Source organism: Balaenoptera musculus, chromosome X, assembly GCF_009873245.2.
Source record: "Balaenoptera musculus isolate JJ_BM4_2016_0621 chromosome X, mBalMus1.pri.v3, whole genome shotgun sequence".
NCBI classification, from domain to species: domain Eukaryota; kingdom Metazoa; phylum Chordata; class Mammalia; order Artiodactyla; family Balaenopteridae; genus Balaenoptera; species Balaenoptera musculus.
The window spans coordinates 92150402-92165000 of NC_045806.1; the positions used below are offsets into that span (position 1 = coordinate 92150402).

Sequence of the window (14599 nt, forward strand, 5' to 3'; positions counted from 1 at the left end):
GAGATTTGATCGAGTAGATGCCGGATCTGGTGTATTGTAACCGTCCTCACTGCTCAGTTGGCCCAATCCATACTCATTAACTTCTAGCTCAGTTTCTCACCAGATCTCCCATTCTCTGATTGGACTGGAGATGTGCCCTGAACCCTAGGCCTCGCGGCTAAAGTCCTGATACTCGATTTATATTCATACTCTGGATCCTGCTTCTCACGCTCCTATTGGCTGGGGCACTAGTCTCAATGGATGATCAAGTGGACAACAGGCTTACCTTGCTTTAAGACTCACTCCCCTTCTGCAAGTCCTCCTGTCACATCCCACCCATCACTGGGAGTGCCCTCAGATACCAAAAACTAGCTGTGCCAAGTGTGGGTACCACACACGCTTTTGGACAGTGCACACTCAGGTGCCCGAGGTCCTACTCAGGTCGCAGCTCAGCCAATGGCTCAGTTTCCCTGCATCCGCCCCAACCTACCCACGTTCTGATTCATGACGCTGAGGTCCCAGCACGCCTCACCTGAGTCTGTCTATGTTTTGTCAGAAACCCGGGGCAAAATCTTGGAGAGGAGAGCTTTGTCTTCACTCCCTTTTATCTCCCTTTCTGAGTCCCTACTGCGTTTTCTGCTGCTTTTCTCCCTACCCAGGGTCTTTCTTTGCTGCATAACCACATACCTCCGTCTCTAGGCTTCCAGGCTCCTACCCCCTCACCCCCATCTTAAAATTTTCATTCCCTTAGCGAGCTGATCCACACTGCTATACAGAAAGCAATCTGATTAAACAAAGTCATATTAAGACAAAAAATCGTCTGGTAACTTAAAGTAGGGAACATTTATTTACATTTTCTTGAACTTGAAGCAGTGGTTCTTGACTCTGGCTACATTTTACAAGCACCTGGGAAGCTCTTTAAAATACCTTTGCTGGGGCCTCACCACAGACCATCAGAATGTCTGGAGGTGGTACTCTGGCCCCAATCATTTTGAAAAGATGTCCAGGTATTTCCAGTGTGCGGCCAGGGTAAGAACCATTGACCTAAAGGAATGAATCTCTAATAGTACGGCGATAATCTGTACATTTGCTACCTCCCTGCCTCAAAAGAATTGTGGGTGGTAAACACTCAATCCTAACTTCTCTCAGTCTGACAACCCAAAGAGCTTCGGGGCCTGGATTTATTTAACATTTCATGGTAGAGGCCAAAATGTCATTTCAAAGAGTATACTATTTAGAATGGGTGGGATGTGAAACACTCATGGAATGTAAACTTGCAGGAGACATTGGGCTTCATGAAGATTTGTAACATATTATAAAGTTATGATATTAAATATGTTAGCCTGTTTCTGGCATGATTCCTCCCTGGAAATGGTTTTATATCTTTAAAAATAATTCTGTGCTCTGCTTTGAAAGTATCAAGCTCTATTATGAAGTAATCAGAGCCACACTGATTGCTTAACATTTATAGGATCTTGTAGACTGGAGCTGGAAGCAGACTACTATAGTTCCTGGAACTAAAAATTCTTGCCCTCATCCTCCCATAATGATCATAATTAAGGTCCAATACTGGAGACACTTGAAACTTAAAATGGGCTTCTGGGTATAGGCCAGCCCTAAGCTGGACCATTCTCTAACAAGTCCATTGTTATGTTAAGGAAATGACTGGGACCAGGTCTAATCCTAGAAGTAATCAGTTTGACAAGTAGTTTCTGAGCTATCTGTCCTAAAGCGATGGAGTGACTGCAATAGAGGATGAGCAGTGTTCCCACAGATCACTGCTACTTTCCAGAAAAAAGGTAAAGTGGAGATTAAAAAATTAGAATAGAAAAAAAATCAAAACCAAGTGTCACAAAGGCTTGCAGTATGTATATGTAAAAGACTTCCATCTGATTTAAGAGGGCCAGGAAGAGCCCTCCCCTTTCCCAAAATGCACCCAACTCGCCCTGGGTCAGTGGGTCAGTCCTTTGCTTTACACTTGGTTCATGGTCTCTGCAAGAATCATCTTTGAACATAAAACTTCTCTTGGGAGGGGAAAGGTTACAATTTAGGCAGGCTTCTCATTTTAATATGCTTTTATTTATCAGCTAGCTCCCTCCATATTGGCTCGTTGTGTGCTGCAGAGAGAGAAGCCCTGCTTTCAGGGAGTGGAAAGTGAGAAGGGGTGGGTGTGCATTTCTGAGTCCAGAGAAGACAGGTTCTTAGTGAGATGTGATGACACAAGGGCACTGGGCATCTATGAGGGAAAGTACCCAGAAGGGAATCAAAGGTAAATCTCCCTTCAGTGACTAGACCAGACAAAAATAGAGCTATAAGAACACCGCTTCTTGGCTGATCTGAAACTGCTGGGGTCCTAAGGGCATGGAGGGTGTGTGACCACAGTTGCTCTTGATGCTAATCTTCCCCCCCACCCCAGGTGCTGAGAGCCAGCACTGGCACCCAAGGGCATTGTAACCACAGAGGTCTTTGTACTTTTATTCAGTTCATAAAATAGGCTCTGTTGAAGCAGGATAGTCTTGGGGCCCGAGTGTGATTGAAAGGGGGCAAATGCATGAAGAACTGGAGAGTGATGTGCTATCCTAGGGTGTGAGGATAGGAAAATTTTGGACATTGTCATATCTTTTCACTGAAGCCACATTTAAAGCTGAGCCAGGAGAAGGCACTCACTGAGAATTCTGTCTGCCTGGCGAATCCGCTGTAGAGCTTTCTGGATGCTTTGGCTGTCTTGTCCTGTGGTCAGGACGACCCCTACAGATAGGCCGCGGCTCCGAAGAGCACTTGCAACTCGATGGGCTGTATGCACCCAAATGTCTTCATCTGAGGAAATGACTCCAGCGTGAGCCCACTGGAAATATTTCATGATGGTTACCAGCACCCGGATGGGAGAAGGGAGTGTCCGAGAAAAGGTCGGGTGGCTATTTTTATTGTCTAATTCATAATTCACACAGGCCCAAGAGAAAATCCCTTTGTCCCAGCTGTTTCCCAGGAGTGAGGCTGCCTCACAGTAGCCAGGGTTGGCCGGTCCAATAAATCCTGAGGCCATCTGGTGGTGGGAAATGAAACTGGATAGAGCCCTGGAAGCCTGGCAGTCTTCATTGAGAATCACGTATTCAAAAGAGTAACCCAGGTCAAACGATGGGTCCTTGTTGATCCGCTCAATGGCTAACCGAGCGGCAACCTCTGGCAGGGCCTTTGAGAACAACGGATCACAAGTCCAAGGGCCCACCACCCCTATCTTGTAGGGGGCTGCCCATACCTGCTGTGGGAGGGACGTAAGGGCCAGGAGGCACAAACACCACAGGAGCTTGAAGGATGCAAGGCCATGGTGCCCTCGCTGTCTTCCGGGAGCCGAAAACCAGAGCATAAGGTGTGAGAAAGGCCAGGGTCCCAAGAACAGAGCCGTCCTGCTTCCAGCAGGCTAATGAAGAAATACTGGAAGGTGAGGCAGCTGTCCCGAGATGGATACTGTTGTTTCCAAATGCCTGTCAATCAGAAGAAAAGGTATATTACTCACATTATTCCTGAAACTTCTGGAAATAACAGTTATGAAAGAATGGCCAAGGAATGGCAGTCCCTAACTAAAAGTTTCTCTCCCCTACCCTGACCAAAACTTCTCCTCTTCCTCTACTTCCTGTAATCCTTATCTCAGGAGACGGCGCCTCCATCTACCCTTCATCTACTTGCTCTGGTCAGAAACCTGGTAGTCAGCTGAGACTCTTCCTTCTTCTCTGTCCCTCATTCAATCCATCACCAAGTACTGTTGATTCAACTTCAGTAATAGTTGCTCATCTCACAGTGTTGTAAGGATTACATGGATTAACATACAGCAAACACTTTTAACAGGGTTTGGCAGGTCATTAACTTTATATTTGTGATATTTTTATCATTATTATAGTTTCAAATATGTCCATTTTTCTCCACCACACTGCCCTCTTGGGGACAGGCACAGATGTAAATAGATAATGGCAAAGCAGAGTAAGAAGTGCTATGATTGAAGTAGCCCAGACAGAGGAAAACAGAGAGGATCACCCAAACCCAAATTTCAGGGGAGGAGAAGAGGGAGGAGGAGGGACGTCTCTCTGAGTTAAGTATTGAAAGAAAAGTTAGCCAGGTGAATGGGGTTGCAAGGGGGTTGTTGCTAAGAGCCTTCTAGGCAGAAGGAACGATATACAGTAAGGCCCAGAGGTTATAAAAGGAAAAGGATATATTAGATTCTCACAGTTCCAAGGCATTTGTTTTGCTCGGGTCTGTGATGTCAACCAAGGCAGGGGCCAGGTCACCAAGAGTCCTATATGCCATTCATAAGTTTTTAGATCTAATCCTGTAGATAATAGTTTTAAGCAGAGAAATGATATAATAAGATTTTCATTTTCTAAAGATTACTCAAGTAGCAGTGTGGGGAATGGGTTGAAAGGGGACAAGACTGGAGGCAGGGAGGCCAGTTTGGAGGCTGTTGTAGTAATCCATATGAGAAATGATGGCAGACCAAGAGAGTGGTAGTAAAGACGTAGAAGAATGGAGATGAATTCCACCAAGATTAAAAACATCAAAGACATTAAGAAAGTAAAGCCAATAATAACTTAGTGACTGACAAGATGTAGAAGGTAAGGGGGAAAAAGGAGGACTCCAAGATGATTTTGGGCTAGGCAACTGGTTAGAAAATGATATAAGTCTCTGAGATAGGGACCACTAAAGGAAGGGGTGGGAAATATAATGTATTCTATTAGACACGTTGAACTGATGATGTCTGTAGAATATCCAAGTAGCAAGATCCAGTTGACAATTTGACATACTGGATCTTGTAACAGAAAGCTGAGCCAGAGATATAAATTTGAATGTAATCAATTGATAGAGGGTAATTGAAGACATGGCAGTGTATAAGATCAACAAAAGAGAGTTGCAAAGTAGAGAAAGAAGTCAGAGGACAAAATCCTGAAAACCCACAACAATTAAAGGTCAGGCAGAGAGAAAGGAAACTTCCATGAAAAGTCCAGAGAAACAGCAAAATCCAGGAGACAGTGGTATCTTACAACACAAGGAAGATGACACTTTGAGGATGAAGATTGTTTATCACATCTCACACTCCTTTGAGAAGTCAGGTGAGCTAAATATAGAAAGGTCTCTGTCCATTAGATTTGGATTCAGAGAGTAAGGCTGCAAGTGGAAGGACCCACAATGAGTCAAAAATGAATGGGGATGAATGAAGTGGAGTCAGTAAATGTGGAGGGCTCTTTCAAGATGATGCATGCAAAGCCTTTCTCCACTTGGCCCTTGTCTTTCTCTATATCCCCCATCTCCCTGTTCTCATCTGATGCTATAGTAAATTTTTTGCAGTTCTATAGACATATGTCACATAGTCTGCCAAGCATAGGATTTGGAAAGTGCCGTTCCTTCTGCCTGGAATGTCCTCCTCCTTCCTCCCCTACTCCACTTCCAGATTCTCCTGATGAACTCTACCTTCAAGACCCAAATAAAGTGTTCCCTCCTCCGTGCAGCCTTAATTAACACCCCCAGGTTGAGTTCATTGTTTTTCCACCTGTGCCTCATACTTATACCCATTAGGAAAGGCGTTCCTCTGATTTAGAAACTGTCCCTATTTCTGGTCTGTGTTGTGACAAAGCTACCGAACTGTTTGCTATCTCTGTATTTACAGGACCTCATACTTTCAACTACAAGCGGTAGGTAACGAGGGCAACTCTCTATGGGGAACAGAGCCCACTGTACTGGGATTTCCTAAGGATCTTCTTCATCGCACTAATGCCTAGCCAACACATAGTAGGTACCAGATAAATGTTTGTGAAATGAATTAATAAAACACTAAAGTTGCTCCAAGGCCAAGAATAACCTCACTAGATATAATAAGAAGAATTAACTGCTTGGGGGAGATATTAATGAGGAAAATCCTTAGTGAACTTTTAATTCCAACCAAAGATCAAAATAATGGCATGGCTCTCTTCAGGGTTAATAATTGGCTCTTGTGTGACTGGGCTTGCCAGCAATAATTCTGTCTGGGCCGGGTCTGTTGGTTATCACCTTGACTTTCACCCCTAATTTTATGAGAAAGCCTGACTCTTCAAGAAACCAGTCAGGGGCACATCTGCTGGATCTTCCAGACGTACCACAATAGTATGCCCCATCATTTGTACACAGGTTAAAATGGAGCACTACTCAGCCATAAAAAAAGAACAAAATAATGCCATCTGCAGCAACATGGATGCAACTAGAGGTTGTCATACTAAGCGAAGTAAGTCAGAAAGAAAAAGACAAATACCATATGATATCACTTATATGTGGAATCTAAAATATGGCACCAATGAACCTATCTGCAAAACAGAAACAGACTCACAGACATAGAGAACAGACTTGTGGTTGCCGAGGGGGAGGGGGATGGGGGAGGGAAGGACTGGGAGTTTGGGATTAGTAGATGAAAGCTATTATATATAGGATGGATAAACAACAAGGTCCTACTGTATAGCACAGGGAACTATATTCAGTCTCCTATGGTAAACCATAATGGAAAAGAATATAAAAAAAAGAATATCTATATGTGTATAACTGAGTCACTTTGCTGTACAGCAGACATTGGTACAACACTGTCAATCAACTATATTTCAATAAAAAATAAAATAAAAGAAACTAATGACAGTAATAACTAAGTAAAATAAATAAATATAAATAAATAAATAAAATCGACTCGTCGCAGCCCTTTGAGGTAGATACTATTATTACCCTCATTTACAGATGATGAAACTGAGGCTCAGAAAGGGTAAGTAATTTGCCTGAAGGCACATAGTAGCAGGATGGGGATTTGTATCCCAGTTGATCAAGCACTGCCTGCCAACAGCCCCTAATCTATGAAGTCACTGAGACCATCCTTATTATACCTTCTATGCTACCCAGATAGAGCTTGAATGATTCATTGGTGGTTTTTTAAAAATCCCTTTGTTCCCCATGAAATAATAAATTAAGTAATGAGGGGGAGGGATGGAGTAAACTAGGAGGAGCAAACAGAAATTTATTATCCAGCTAGAAGAAATTTGCCACCAGTGTTCCAGCCAAACCTGGGGACCCCTCACTGAGGGTGCAGTATTGCACAACTGGGGGTGCGGGCCTCCAATCACATTGTACTCTATATGAAGCTAATCCTAGTCTTTGAGAGCAGAAGTCTTGGGAGTACGACCTTTGGCACGTTAGTTCTGCTTCTTAACTGCTTCATCTGCAAGATGGAGGTAAATTTAATTTAACGCTTTTGAGGTAAGGGATTAAATAAGATAGAATGCTGAGCACGCAGTTGTCCTTCAGTAAATACTAGTTCTTCCTTGCTGTTTGGAAAGAGGACTGCTTTGGGAATGGGAAGGCCTGGATCTTGAACCCAGATCTGCCACTGACTCACCATGTGACACTGAAGATATTGTTCCCCCTTCTAGGTCTCTCTTTTTTCTCCCTCAGCTGAACTAGAGGATCTTCAAGTCCCTTTCTTCTCTGACGTACGTTGATCCTGGGGTTCTGTACTTCTTCCAAGCAGTGACTTTTCTAAACCTCTGTGCTATGAAACTGCTTTCTGAATTCATTCAACATTCCCTAGGCTCTGCTGTTCTAATTAGATTTTGCTGGAGTGGTTTGCACTTACTTCCATGTGGCAGATCCAGTTCCTGATCATTTTAAATTTTGGTCTAGAATCCTCTATCAAGTACCTACAATGTGAAGTGCCACCCCCATGCTGTAGTTATACTATACTGAAAATCTGGATTCCTACAACCATTCACTATCTTATCATTATGAGCAAGGATACATTGAGAACCTGGTCTGTGCTAGGCCTGTAGCTACAAAATAAAAAGTGGGGGACTATAGGGCCTGGCCAAGAAATCTTACCAGGAAAAGAAACTATGTACATCAGGAGGAAGAGAGCGATAATATCCACCTACATGGCTCATATGTAAAGTCAAATGTGTAAGTTCCCTGCTTGCTTTTGCTCACCATGGTATCTCCAGGGCCCTGCACAGTGCCTGAAACATAATAGGTACTCAGCAAGTGTTTGTTGAATAAATAGTGAAGAGGAGACATGGAACACAAGTGAAAGGTTTTATTACTATGTTCTTGAACAGGCTTTTGTTTTAGGCCTTGCACACTGTTAACGGGAATGTAAAATGGTGTAGCAGCTATGGAAAACAGTATGGACATTCCTCGAAACATTAAGAATAGAACTACCATATAATCTAGTAATCCAACTTCTGGATATACATATCTAAAAGAATTGAAATCAGGCTCTCAAAGAGATATCTGCACTCCCATGTTCATTGCAGCATTATTCACGATAGCCAAGATATAGAAACAACATAAATGTCCGTCGATGGATGAATGGCAAAGAAAATGTGGTATATACATAAAATGGAATATTATTAAGCCTTTGAAAAGAAGAAAATCCTGCCATATGCAATTACATGGATGAACCTGGAGGATATTATGCTAAGTGAAAAAGCCAGGACAAATATTGTGTAATTCTGCTTATATGAGATGTCTAACGTAGTCAAATGCATTGAAGCAGAGAATAGAATAGTGGCTGCTGAGGGCTATGGAGAGAGGGAAATGGCAAGTTCAATGAGCATAGAGTTTTAGTTCAGCAAGCTGAAAAAGATCTAGAGATTTACTGTACAACAGAGTGCCTATAGTTAACAATATTGTATTTTGCACTTAAAAATTTGTTAAGAGGGCAAATCTCATGTTAAGTGTTCTTATCATAATAAAAAATTCAAATTCAAATTTTGCTCCTTTTGTGTAGCATTTTTCAAGTTTACACATTTACAACATGGGTCCTTCCTCAAGCCACATGTCAGAGAGTACCTCTTGCTATTTGTCTAGGTTGTTGTTGCCCTTTGTTAAACAACTCCCAAGCTGAAGATTTGTCTCTCCATTCTTCCTGGGCTCTATTTCATGCATTGGGTGGTGTTTCTAACTCTGCTAGGACTCCCTTGAGAACCAGAAAGTTCTGTGTTGCTCTAAAATGTAGTCTTGATTCCTGATCCCAGGATTTTGCAGAAGGAAACTTAGTCTGAAAAAAGAAGTAAGGAGACAGAGAAGAGAGGAAGACGAAGGGAGGAAGGGAGGAAGGAAGGAAGGAAGGGAGGGAGGGAGGGAGGAAAGAAGGAAGGGAAAAAGGAAGGGAGAGTGAGGGAGGGAGGGAGGGAGGGAGGCGGGAGAGAGGATGCCCTAAGCCTTCTTTTTTCCTGCTGATTTGGGTTTAAAAACAAAATTATAAAGCTCTTGTGTAAAAGACACTGTCTTCGCAACAAGCCTGCTGAAGCCTTCTTTGGGATTAATGGGAAATGTGGACATAACTAAAAGTTTGAAGATATGAAATTTTGAAAATAGAATACTACTGACCCACAGCTCTTCTGGGGCCGTTGCCTAGGTAACTCAGGTCTGAACACCTGCATGGAATCGGGCTTCCATGGAAAGAAGCATAGGGATGCATCATTTTATTTCAGGTAGCTTTCACAATGTGATGCGAAGCCTGATTTCACAAGGGAAACGACTGTTCTTTAAACATGTACAAAGAAAGACTATGACAAATAGCTCTGAGGAAAATGGTTCCTTATCCTAGCTTGTCAAGCTGAGGACTTCTATGGATGATAGATATTTGCAGTTACAGCCTGAATCAAGTTAACAGCTTGTGTAAGACAACATCAGGATGAAATAAAAAAGAATCACGAGAGAAACTAAATGAAAGCTTGGATGAGAGCCTTTGAGCCCAGATCTTTATTTAAAGTGCCTTGAAAGCTCTTTTTTCCCCCTTTCTCTCATTCTTTCTTTCTCTCTTTCATTTTTTATTTTGTTTCTTTTTTTCCCGCCACATATTGTAGTAAAACTGATATATCTCAGTCAGAAGATTGAGCTCCCAAGTGGGCTATGTTTTTTCCCCACTACAATCTTTCTAATAAACAAGAGCTGTCAACTACTCACCGTGTAATTCACCTCTCAAATGTCTTCAATTTACCGTCTGCGCATGCAAATCTCTGGCATGGCTACCCCGTGTGTCCATTTCAGGGCATCCTCTATGCGTTCATAATCCTGCCAAGGACTCCAGTCTGTTGATAAATTCCATTAATGGGGTAAATAACTGAGAGGGAGAGTAAACCTTTTTTAAAATCATTCTTCAGCATCCCCGGCCCAAGACCAGGATTAGGATTTAGAGAGACACTTCTAATCCTTTAAATTGATCCCACCTGTAGCAGAGTTAGTGCTGACCTAAATGCATTGACCCAGAGATTAACAAACAAGAGTCCTCTGGATAAATGCATCTTCCACGGACTACTGCTTACTTCTACCTTTCAAAGTTGGACTCACATACCCTCGGATTTTGCCTCCGTGTTCTTCCTTTTTCTCTTCTGTCCAATAATCACACATCACCCTTTTTCCAGGATGGCTTTAAATGCCAGAACATTCGCCAGTTGTGATTCCAGTCCAGGATATGAAAGATGATCCAGGCTGACTCCCTGCAAACTTCGAAGTAGGTGAAGTTTGTCTCCTTCTGTTCTCCTTAAATGCCTTCACTGCCTTTCCTTCCAAGAGAGACCCTCAACTCCCTCCCCCCAACTCTGCACACACGCCCATACTTTAAATCTATCCCCTTCCCCTTAGCAATCCTCTTTGTCGCGAGCGTCATTCATTCAGGGACCTGTTCTGTATTCCTAAGGTGAGAGCTGAGGGGTTGGTGGCTAAAAATGATTTCTGTTAAATTATGGCTACCATATGGCAGACATTTAAAAAGCTAACAGCTTTATTGAGACATAATTCACATACCATAAAATTCACTCTTTTAAAGTGTACAATTTGGTGGGCTTTGATATATGTAATCACAAGGTTGTATAACCATCGCTACTATCCAATTCCAGAGCATTTTTATGACCTGCCACAAAGAAATCCTGTATCCATTTAGCTGTCATTTCCCTATTCTTCCCCTCCTCCCAGCCCTTGTCATCCACCAATCTACTTTCTGTCTCTATGGATTTGCCTATTCTGGACATTTCATATAAATGCCCATGTACAATATGTAGTCATCTGTGACTTAGCACAATGTTTTCAAAGGTCATGTATCTTGTAGCATGCATCACTACTTCATTCCTTTTTATGGCTGAATAATTTTCTGCTTTATTGCATATATCACATCTTGTTCACTCATTTATGAATGGATAGACATTTGGGTAATTTCCACTTTTTAGCTATTATGAATAATGCTTCTATGAACACTGTGTACAAGTTTTTGTGTGGACATACGTTTTCAATTCTTTGGGGTATATACCTAAACGTGGAATTGCTGGGACATGTGATAACTCTATGTTTAGTTTTTTGAGGAATTGTCAAACTGTTTTCCAAAGAGGCTGTACCATTTTACATTCCCACCATCAATATACGAGAGTTCTTGTTTCTCCACCTGTTCTTGCCAATGGTCATTATTTGGCTGCCTTTTTTTAGTATGGTAGGCATTTTTACATGTACATTATCTCATTTTATATTCACAACAACCATGAAAGTAGCTATTATTCCCCCCATTTTGTAAATGAGGATACCAAGACTCAGATAAGTTAGGCAATAATAATATTTATTGAGTACTGATGATATGGTAGGCATTCTTGGAATCCCTATATCTCCTTTAATCTGCACAATGATCCCATAAGGTGGGTACTGTTTGAACTGCAGAAGTAAAGAGAGGTTAAAGTGACTGACCCAAAGTCACACAGCCACTAATCAGTGGAGCCAGAATTTAAGCCCAGACAGTCTGATTCTGAATAAGGGGTGGAGTCAGAATTCAAACCCAAGGCCATTTGGCTCCAACAAAGCCCATTCTTATCCTTGCCACATTCCACTAATGCATCTCTTGTGCTATACGTCCAAGGCTGCTTGCATTTTAACAGGGGGTCTAGGAAATCCTGGTGACTACCCAAACGAAACAATCTCCAGTTGTGGAATGTTTGTTAGGTTACGTGATAGAAATATTCATGCAAGTGAGGGCCCTCTAGCCTTCTCTACCTACGGGGACAGCAGATTCTTCACAGGAGAGTTCTGATAAGGGCTAGGATGCTCAAGGGGCCACATTCAAGGAATGCTCCAAAATCCTGAAGAGACATGAGATTCCAAATTTATAGGTAGGAGTAGCTGGGAATTAACATATAAATAAAACTTCTAAAGTGATACTTTTTTATTGAGTTCCACAAACACTTGTCTCTCTCTATGTTAATAATTATAGCTAACAGTTATTGAAGGTTCACTCTGTGTTAGTCACTGCTCTATGGGCTTTACATATACTAAATCGTTGAATCATCACAATAGTCCTATAGGGTTTGTATTATTATCATCCACATTTTATAGATGAGGAAACGGAGGCAGAGAAATGTCAAGTAACTTGGCCAAGGATACACAACTAGTATGTGGTGGAGCCAGATTGTGAAAACAAATGGTCTAGCTTTAGAGTCAAGGTCCTTAATGACTGCCTCTTAAAAGAAATTGTAGGGCTTCCTTGGTGGCGCAGTGGTTGAGAATCCGCCTGCCAATGCCGGGGACACGGGTTCGAGCCCTACTCCGGGAGGATCCCACATGCTGTGGAGCAACTAAGCCCATGCACAACTACTAAGCCTGTGCTCTAGAGCCTGTGAGCCACAACTACTGGGCCCAAGTGCTGCAACTGCTGAAGCCTGTGTGCCTGGAGTCCGTGCTCCACGGCAGGAGAGGCCACCGCAGTGAGGGGCCCGCACACCGCAGCGAGGAGTGGCCCCCGCTCGCCGCAACTAGAGAGGGCCCGCACGCAGCAATGAAGACCCAACTCAGCCAAAAATAAATAAATTAATTAATTAAAAAAAAAAAGAAATTGTAGGGTGGGACCATTGGATTTATCCACAGGCTCAAAAATACTCATTGGATCTCTAGACCTCAGTGACAGTGTAATTAATGATGATAAATGATAATGATTCAAAACCACTAGGGTTCCTTGTGAGTCTAAAAATTTACAAAAACCTTAAGTTCATTCACGAGTACAATCTTAGGGATCATTCCTATGGACCTTTTAGAATCGCTGTGTCAGAAACATCAGCTACACTGTCTGGTTAAATATTGTCCCTCAGGGGTCTTGTTGGAGAATATTAGTGGGATTCTACTGGATTTTATTGAAACTTATATCAGTTCCCATTCTATGTTCCCTATATCGAAGCCTAACAATTTATAGAATTCAAGCATCTCTGGATGATCTTTACTTCCTAAGGAGCCATGGAACAAGGATCCAAAATGGCACCCTCTCTCCCCACAAGACTGATTGTGAAGCCAGACACATGTCCAGGTTCCCTCTTAACTTTAGCTGCAAAGACAGAAACACAGCCCTTTAATATTTAATTTTTTTTTTTTTTACTACTAAACACTACAGGAAACCCCCAATTATATACATCATGGGAAAGTGGGAAAGGATTTCCATGACATTAGCCTGGGATCTATGTATTCTTTTTGAGACTGAGGCACAGGATGAATAATTCTGCGGGGCTGGGGCCTGGGCTATAAAAATAGGTCCAGAATGGTGTGTTCCTAGTTAATCATCCAGAACAAGGCTTGGACAAGTAGCTCCTTGCAGTCAGGAAGTCACATGAGAACCTAGGGAGCAAGGGAGGTGGGGGAAGATGACAGAGAGTGGGAGAGGAAAACTACAAGAAAGGATGTTAGACAAACGTCCACATTTTGCCACAAGGGCTGCCATGTCACATATAACCCTGCTGAAGATGAGGAGGAAAATAAAATTTAACAATTGCTGTGAGCTCTACATGCCAGTCACTGTGCTACAAGCATGAAAGGCACTCTCTCGTTTCAGTCATCACAAAAACTCTATGACGCATGTAATATTATTTTCTCCATCTTTGACAAATCAGGCTTAGACAGAGCAGGTACCTTGCAGGCTTAATAAGCCAGATTCAAAGCCAGATCTGCCTGATTCCAGTGCAAGCTCTGAAGTGCAATTTTCCACCTCTCTTTAAATGTTTCATATAAACCCTAACCCACTGAAAGTTCTTTTGTGAATTCAGTAGCAATAACAAAGTTCTCTCTGCTTATGATGCTCAACAAGATACATATTGGATCTTAAAGGAAGGCTAGCTTTGGGTAGCAGGCAATATAATAATTACCAATTATTAAGCACCCCCCAACTAACACTGTAAGTGTATTATTTCATTTATTTCTCTCAGAACCCTAAGATGTGGGAGACAATTCTTATCCTCACTTCAGAGATGGGAGAAAAAGATAAGTCCAGAGAAGTTATGTGACTTGGCCAAGATCACATAGCTAGGAAATGGTGGAGTCAGGCCTCAAATTCAGGTAGCATGGTTCCAGGGCTGGGAGCTTAATAACTTTGCTATATTGCTTCAGGATACAGAGAAGCTATTAGAGGGTGTTTCATTTATCTATTTATTTATCCATCTATCTGTTTCTTTATGAGTCAGTGGCAGCTCCGCTTCTTGTGGTCTTCTCTCCAGGACCCAGCTGGTGCAGCGGCCTGTCTGGAATATGCCAGATAAAGGCATTAGTGACCTTTTTCCTGCTGTGGACTCCTGGCAATTTTGTGAAGCTTACAGACCCTTCCCAGAATAAT

The 14599-nt window shown here is 42.3% G+C and overlaps 1 protein-coding gene across 1 annotated transcript in view; it reads right to left on the reverse strand.

Moving 5' to 3' along the window:
• GUCY2F (guanylate cyclase 2F, retinal) overlaps positions 1-3644 on the reverse strand; it is a 78672-nt gene extending 75028 nt beyond the window's left edge. Inside the window, exons 1-2 of the mRNA XM_036839306.1 lie at positions 3579-3644; positions 2647-3397 (exon numbers count right to left, since the gene is read on the reverse strand). Of these exons, the coding sequence (XP_036695201.1) occupies positions 2647-3397; positions 3579-3644 (817 nt within the window). The remainder of the gene's footprint in view (positions 1-2646; positions 3398-3578) is intronic.
• Between the last annotated feature and the right edge of the window lie 10955 nt (positions 3645-14599).